The sequence below is a fragment of the Silene latifolia genome, unplaced genomic scaffold (genome assembly GCF_048544455.1).
Source record: "Silene latifolia isolate original U9 population unplaced genomic scaffold, ASM4854445v1 scaffold_122, whole genome shotgun sequence".
NCBI lineage: Eukaryota > Viridiplantae > Streptophyta > Magnoliopsida > Caryophyllales > Caryophyllaceae > Silene > Silene latifolia.
The window spans coordinates 1341017-1350005 of NW_027413128.1; the positions used below are offsets into that span (position 1 = coordinate 1341017).

The following is an 8989-nucleotide window of genomic DNA, read 5'->3' on the forward strand; positions in this document are numbered from 1 at the left end:
AAATTATTTTTAGTCTTTTCAATAGAAATAAAATGATCATAGTATATATACCATATTTACCGCCGAATGACGCTAACTCATTTTCTCCTCACGAATTTGTTTTACGAGAGTGATGAGGTGGTTGCCTGAATGACTGCCAACGTAGAAGGAGGAATGGCACGTATGAGTGACTGAGTGAATCGTTGACTATGCAAGTAGCCAGTCAGCCAGATCATCATTTAAAAGATATTTTCAAAGCACATTGACTTTGATAATTAGGCATTTTAGGCATTATGCTCATGAAAACAAATTATTTTTATACGCTTGTCGTTTGTTGGTTCTATGGAAAATATGGTGAAAATCACCAATAATAAAGATTAGTTAGGACCAACCTATTGTCTTGTCACAAATATGCACATATATATTTACATAATTTAATTACTAATGATGCTCATGTCTATCATATTAGCTACAATTGATTGAAATTGTTTAGGGAGATGGATTATTTTAGTCCGATTTTTTTCTAATCAAATCTTTAATTTAGGCATTTTTGGCCTAATAAGAAGAACTTAATTGTAAGAACAACGAGTCACAAAAAAGTTGTCAAATTGAAATAAAAAAAAAAAGTGAGAAAAAAGTTATCAAATTAAAATAGGAAAATTAAATAATATGACGTGTTACAATGAATGTTACTCCATCCGTCCCGGTCAATAGTTATCTATTTCCATTTTGGGGTGTATCATTGAACAGCTAGTCTTGCTACAGACGTATATATCCGTCTATAGCTAAATACGGGTCAAATAGCTTGAAAGTCGTGACATTTTTTGCCCCCACCACCCCACTTGTTGCTTGTCCTATTAGGAATATGGTATTGTATTTAGCCCGTCTTTAGTTATAGACGGATATGTGCCGTCTATAATGAGATTTTGTGATCATTGAATTGTTATCTACTAGTTTTTATGCCCGTGCGTTGCACGGATACTAAAATAAGTTGTAACTATAGTGTCTTGTACTACTTATTTTAGTTGTAAAATTCTAATTGTGCATCTAATGTTTGATATACTATTCTTTTAGATTTCAGCCAGTTACTAAATTAACGTCATGTCTATATTGAGAAGTAGCAGAGAACAACAAGACCTTGTTGGGCTAGGAAATGAGAGAGGAACAAAAGCATGCAAAATTCCTTATATAGTTAGCAAATGAGGTATAAGAAAAATGGTGAAGGAACAGAGGGTTCCAAACAGTACACCCGAGACGATATAATGGAGTTGAGTGTGTTACAATCATTTTCATCATGAAAAAAAAATAACTCAATTAAAAGTTAATGATATAATATTGACATGACATATACTCCTTCCATTCTTATCTAATGTTTCCACATTCCGTTTTCGTAACTTGGTAAAATAGTTACACAATTATCCTCTTCTATTACTTGTATTTATAATGATATCATTGCAATTAAAACTCCACATTATGACATCTTTTTATGCACACTCCTAAATAATTCCAAGAATACCGCCATAAAAAACACTATAAAGTCATTCCATATTAAAAATTTTGCCCCGACCCAAGGGAACATTGAACTGGATTGAACTTTGAATGGAGTATAACATTTTGATTGTTTAGTTTTGTGTCTAACAAAGAAACAAAATTGAGTTTATATACATGATATTTAAAGGTTTTTAGCCTATATTTATATTATTTGTCGGGTTCTTATTTTCATATAATACACTTTTCAAATAAAATTTATCTGTTTACCTTTTCCAATCAAGACCTCACTATACCAACCTTTTTCCATATCCAACCCTTTCCACACAAGTAACCAACCAAATGTATCAGAATCAACCTTAACCTTATCACTGAACAATCCCAGCCTGCACATATGAATATATTTGTCACTTAAACGTCGGAAAGTAGTCCTACCCGTCGAGACACTTTTCCCCCTTCCCCCAAAATCCGCCTCCACCCCTCGGGAAAATAAAAAAAAACACTCACCATAAAATCAATCCTCTCCCCATATAAGATCCATGTTCACCCGTAAAGAGCAGCTTAAACATGCAGGAATAAAAAAAGAATGTGGAATACAAACTATGTTTATATAATATAAGTATGATTAATATCATTTTGTTTCATACAATCGGGGAGTGTACGTTTAAAATTATTGGAATGGATTGTAATGAATTTGTTTCATTCAATGTTTGGTTTGGGTATCTTGGAGATGAGTTATAATCTATCATTTATATAACTCTATTCCAATCCCTTGAAATCTCATACCCACTTTATCTTCACCAAGATTTCGAACTCCATTCCTTTAGTATACAATCTTAAGGGTCGTTTGGTTCTGGATGAATAAACGTAATGTAATAGAGTATGATACCCATTGTTTTGGTTCATTCTAAACTTGTAAAGGAAATGAATGGGACTGATACCAAGGGAGTAAGATGGGTATGATATTCTTGGGATTGGAATGAAGTTAAAATCCATTGGATATCTAAGTCCATTATATGTTACACCAACCAAACCAAAGACTGGAATGGAGCAATTTCATTCCATTCTAGAAGGCCCAACCAAACATCCCCTTAAAATGAACCAAACAGCCATAAAAAAGTATGAATTCGAAATCCATACCTCCATGATACTACGCTCCATCCTATACCATTCCTACCTTATAAACCAAATGACTCCTCATAGAGTTTGTTTAATATTTAAATTTATAAATCTTAATATAATATTTTAAAATTTAATCTAATTAAAATACCAGACACTTATTGAAAAACTAAAATTCGTACATTTATACCATAAAACTTGTTATAAATTAAACATGAGTTATTACCAGTTTATCACACTTCTACACTAATAAATTACTCCTTCCACTCCAATCCAATAATGTACCTATTTGCTTTTTGAAGCTCAAACTCTGAAAAACTTTGACCGTTAATTCATTTAAAAATATAAAATTATGAAAGATAAAACTAACATATTTAGTTTTGTTATGTAGTATCTTTCATAAAGTTATATTTTTGATAAAAAAATCTATGTATAAAAGAAAAAAAAATACAGTTAAAGTGTCACTTCGGGACCACCCAAAAATATTGGATATACGCACTAAGGTCTGCGTATAGGCAATAACTTGACGTGAATGGTTGTGATTACAAAATTGCGTTTCGGAGAAAGCTTTATCCTGCAGATTACATTATTTGTTTAAATATTTCATAATATTTATAGATTTTTTATGTGAGACTTGTAAAGTTGTAATAATAGTCATCTATAGTATTTTCTGTCATTATATATCGTAAATTTAATAAAAACATATAAATCATGAGATGTAATGAGTATCATTCTACAAAAAAAATATACTCGATCATCATATTAATATTGAAAATAGTAGCAAATTAGTTTCGAGGGTTACATGTGACAAAAATTCTATTGCGGGGTCTTATATAAAACAGATATGTATATTTTTAGTTGGTTGTACGCTAAGTTGGGGGTTGCATGGTTGCCGGTATGAAAATGGGAAGAAGTAGAAGTTCCCATTAATTAAAAAAAATGAAATAAAAGTCTAAGTGTGAATTAGGAGATATTTAACGTTTTCACTGTTTTATGTAAATTGGAGTAATAGACTTTTATATATCTCATATAATGAAATATGGATGTAAATATATAATAAAGTAACAACAAATGTCGAAGTGTATTGGGGTTGTAGATAACTTTAAAATTGGTAGGAGAAATACATATATGAGTAGAAAAAAAAAATACTTCGTATTATGCGTGATTAAACTTGACATTTGAAATAACAACATATGTAGGATCATATTTTAGCGTTCATTTTGCTTTTTACATTAATAAATTCCAGTACTCCGTATTATGCAAATGATAAGTGTACAAATATTAAAGAGTAGTTTACTGATTCCAATAAGAAAATTGTAAATAATTAATTATTTTCTACTTCTAATAGAAAAATTGTAAATAATTAATATCTCCTAATTCTAATAGGAAAATTCTAAAAAAAGCCTCTTTTAGTTATATATATTGATTTCCATTTTTGGCAACCTTTTGTGGATCACATTTCATTATATGTGGGGCTATGTGATTTGTGTGGTCCAAATTCATTCTTACTTCTTTCCTTAATCTTTGTGCCAAAAGCAATAGATAACAATTGACTGGGAGGGAGGGAGTATATCTTAGGTGCGTTTGGTTTCCCCCAGAAAACGTAGGAATTAGAAAATTCCATAATTTGTGAAAATGAAAGTTCGTTTGGTTGCTACTTTTTCCGCAAAATGTAGGATTTCTAAAAATCTCATGATTAGTTTTTTTTTTAAATAATTACAAAAAATGGGAAAGTTAGACAGAGAAAGCTCTGCCGTCTCTCTAGAATAATTAGGGTTTCTTCTGCATAATGGCTAAAAAACCTAAGACTAAAACTTCTTAAACTAAAAAGAAAATTACCACAAAGGCAAAATTAAGACTCTCATTTAGTAATCTCGTTAATATTGATCTAGACGAACCAACTATGGCTGAGAATCTCGCTTCAGGAAGTGGAATCCCTCAATCTACAGATGCAAAAAGTACCAAATCAATTGGCGAAATTGTTGGAATCCCTCCCCTGGAATTAGATTCAATTGTGGAACATGATATTCAATTTGAGCATGAAGAGGAGGATAATCGAGAAGTTGCACAAGTTACTGACGAAATTGGGGATGCTGAAGAGAGCGGTTGGACTCAGGTCTCTGGACGGAAGCGTTCTAAGTCACCAGTAAGTTCACCCTCCTCTTCATCTTCAAAATTGATACAATTATCCATGGAGGATGTACAACCAGAATTAGATTACTGGTCTACTGTTGTAGTATGTTATGTTCTGGGAGGTAACCCTCCATGGGAACTCTTATCTGGGTTTGTGAATCGATTGTGGGGAACAGTCCTGTGTCACCTATGCCTCCTGCTGTGATCAGTCCTGTGTCACCTAACCACCCTTTTGGCGGTCCTACACATCATAACTCTAGTGTCTTAATTCCTGTAAGTCCAATCATACAACTTACAAGGCAGGAACATAATACCCCTTGTATCCCCTTCAAAGACTTATGCTGAAACGGTGGCTAGTGATAGTGATAATGCTAGTTCAGATAAGAATGGGGGAACTGCTACAACAATATTGATTAATAATGGATAATATAGGTTGTTGGAACGTGAGAGGCATTAATAGCCCTAATAAACAAGTAGAAATTAAATGGTTTTTACATTTGAATAAAATAGGACTTTATGGCTTAGTTGAGACCAAAGTGAAGACTCAAGATTTCTCTACTATCTTAAATAACCTGGGTCAACATTGGTGTGGTATCAATAACAATTTATATCATCCTGGTGGACGTATTTGGATCATTTGGGCTCCTAATTTTTTCCAGACTAGTACTAAAGCATGCTCTGCACAACAAATCACAGTAGAAGTTAAAGAGATTGCTACTGGAGATACTTTTTGTTTTACTGTGGTATAGGAGTTTAATGATGAGGCAGACATAAGTAGTTTGTGGAATAAATTAAAGCAACTTAGGCTGCAGATTAATGGCCCCTGGCGTGTCTGTGGAGATTTTAACACTATACTCGATTATAATGAAAGATTGGGGAGGCCTGTCTTATGGAGTGAAGTTGCAGAGTTCAGGCAATGTGTTGACAACTGTGACATCACTGATTTACAAGCTCAGGGTTCTTTCTTTACTTGGAATAACAAGCATGAGCCCTCCTCTAGAGTTTTTTCTAGAATAGATAGATGTCTGGTATCTAATGAATGGCTGATGCAATACCTTAATAGTTATGCTTACTTTATGAATGAAGGTTTGTTTGATCACACTCCAATCCTTTGTTATAGGAGGCAGAGTAGTCAAACTAGGAAAACTTCATTTAGATATTTCAATATGTGGGGTATGGATCCTAATTTTAAAGAAACTGTCAGAAGGGAATGGACTAAGCATGTGCCAGGCATTTCTATGTATCAAGTCACCACAAAACTCAGGAATCCGAAAAAAACTACTCAGGCATCTGAACAAGAATAGGTATGCTGATATTGATAAGGCTACTGCAGTAGCAAGGCAGCAACTGAATGATATTCAAACTAAGCTGTGTAATCAACCTAGAGATTTGGCACTTAGACAAGAAGAAAGGGAAGCTGCTACTGTATTCTATGATCTACAGAAGGCTCATTATAGTTTTCTCCAACAGAAAGCAAAGACAGCTTGGCTCAAGGAGGGGGATGAAAATACTGCATTCTACCATAGGAGGATCAAAGCAAGGCAGGTGCATAACAAAGTTACAAAATAAAGATATTTATGGTAATACTCATTTTGATCCTAAAGCTATTGAGAATGCTTTTTTGGAATATTATCAAGAGTTATTAGGTACCAGAAAACATGTCCATTAGCTGCACATTCCTACTGTTAGGTCTGGTAATGTTATTACTTATGCACATGTCACTACTCTTCTCAAACCTGTCACCCCTGAAGAAGTTAAAGCCTGTATTTTTGCAATTCCACCATCCAAATCCCTTGGACCTGATGGCTACTCAAGCCAATTCTTCAAAGACTCATGGAAGATAGTGGGTGGGGACATATATAATGTTGTGAACAATTTTTTTTAGCACTATAAAGCTCTTAAAACAGGTGAATGCCACTAATATCACCCTAATACCCAAAATTCCTAATCCTGCTAGTGTAATGGATTTTAGACCAATTGCATGTTGTAATACTGTCTACAAATGCATTGCTAAAATTCTTTGTGCTAGATTGGGACAAGTACTACCTAACATTATTAGTAGGAATCAAGGAGGGTTTATTCAAGGGGGGAATATAGTGGAAAATGTCTTGATTTGCCAGGATATTGTGAGACTGTATAAGAGAAAAGCTGCCTCATCTCGTTGCCTTATCAAAATTGATTTAAGAAAGGCCTATGACACAGTAGAGTGGGACTTTTTATCCCAGATGCTAGCTGCTTTGAAATTTCCTAAGCACTTCATTGATTTGGTGATGATGTGTGTTACCTCAACTTCATACTCCCTGTCCTTAAATGGCAATTCTTTTGGATTCTTTAAAGGTAGTAGAGGTCTGAGACAAGGGGACCCTCTCTCCCCTCTCCTTTTTACAATTTACATGGAGTACCTGTCTAGGATTTTGAAGGTAGTAGGGCAGCAACAGGACTTTAAATTTCACCCCATGTGTGGCCCTCTGCAGCTCAATCAGCTCCTTTTTGTAGATGACCTGTTGCTTTTTTCCAAAGGAGATGAAATCTCTATTATGTGGCTACTCAGAGCTTTGTCCACTTTCTCTGTTGCTTCTGGATTGTGTCTTAATAGAGATAAATCAGAAATTTATTTTAATGGGATGGCTTCTGGAGCAATTGAAAGTATCTTGCAAGTCTCTGGTTTTAAAAAAGGATCTTTACCTTTCAGATATCTTGGTGTCCCTATCTCCTCAAAGAAGCTTACTAAAAATCAGGGCATGAAACTCATTGATAAGATAACAACAAGGATTAGATCTTGGGGAGCAAGACACTTAAGCTATTCTGGGAGGTTGGTTTTGGTGAATTATGTCCTGTCAGGTCTGCATTCACATTGGTCTTCTATCTTCCTTATTCCTAATGGAATCCTTAACAAGATAGATGCAATCTGTAGAAAATACCTTTGTGGTGGCAATGAGAATTATATGAAAGCTCCTAATATAAAGTGGGATACCTGTTGCACACTCAAAGAAGAAGGAGGATTGGGGATAAAAGCTTCAAAACTGTGGAACAAAGCTTTGTTGGGTAAATGTGTCTGGTGGATTGCTTCCAAAAAGAATCATTTGTGGGTGAATCAAGTCTATATGAAAGGAAATGACTGGACCAGCTATGAACCTCCTAGTGATTGTAGCTGGTCTTGGAAAAAGATTGCTAATCTATTCAAACTATTTGCACCTGCTTACACTTCTGGTAAATGGCTTGTAGAAGACAAAGAGTATAGAGTCCAGGATGGTTACAATTGGTTAAGAAATATTAAACCTAAGGTTATTTGGAGATTTACTTGTTGGAACCAACTGAATGTTCCAAAGACTTCCTTCATCTATTGGGCAGCAATCCAAGGAAGGCTTTTGACAAAAGACAGGCTTGTGACAATGGGGACTGGAGTGGATACTTTATGTTTTCTTTGTGGAATTGCAGATGAAACTCATCAACATCTTTTTAATACTTGTCCTTATAGCATCCAATGTATCACTTTGGTGCAACAAACTCTGAATACCAAGGCACCTGCTGATGCTCTTAGCATGTGGTTCAACAATAGACATGGAGGTACTAAGTTGCAGAAAAGTCTGGTATGTGCTGTCTATGTAGCAGTGACTTATGCTATTTGGAGGGTTCGAAATAAGGCACGGATTTCAGCTTATGTACCTCACCCAGTGGTACTGGTCAGAAACACAGTTAAGGAGGTCATAATTCGGTTTTGGGCAAGGAACAAAGGCAAGGTAACTAGACGGGAAGCAGACTGGATAGCAAACATCGTGACTTGAGCATATTCTTTACTGGTAGAACTTTTTGTTTTGATTCATTGTAATACGTGTAGGCTGTGATACAACAACTGATTAGGTCTGATGATGTACTTTGGAGATGATTTTTTATATAGGGTTATTTCATAACAATAATCCATCCTATTAGTGGTTTACAATAATCACTTCATATTTTGTTTTATGTTTGCTTACCACTTATAATCATATGTAATTATCTTTTTTGATATATAAATAATTCTCACATTTCACCAAAAAAAAAAAAAATAATCACTTCATCCTATCAATAATTCCAATTAAATCCAACCTAAGCACCATACCTTCTAATAATGAACCACCTGATATTTTTTGAAGTTTATGTTGGAATATTTGATAGTTTTTGGACAACCTAGATGGTATATGTGAAGTTTATGTGTAATACTTTCAAGTGATGAATCAAGAACTTGGTTTATTTGATACTGTAGATACCTCATTTCTGCACCTCCCGCAAA

At 34.3% G+C, this 8989-nt stretch overlaps 1 protein-coding gene across 1 annotated transcript; it reads left to right on the forward strand.

Annotated features, from left to right (window-relative positions):
- The first annotated feature begins 4489 nt into the window (after positions 1 to 4489).
- Positions 4490 to 8605, forward strand: LOC141637602 (uncharacterized). The gene is made up of 6 exons (XM_074447091.1): positions 4490 to 4809; positions 4896 to 4992; positions 5469 to 5747; positions 5806 to 6264; positions 6627 to 8459; positions 8558 to 8605. Exons 1-6 carry the CDS (start codon positions 4490 to 4492, stop codon positions 8603 to 8605), a joined length of 3036 nt encoding a protein of 1011 aa, XP_074303192.1.
- The last annotated feature ends 384 nt before the right edge of the window (positions 8606 to 8989 follow it).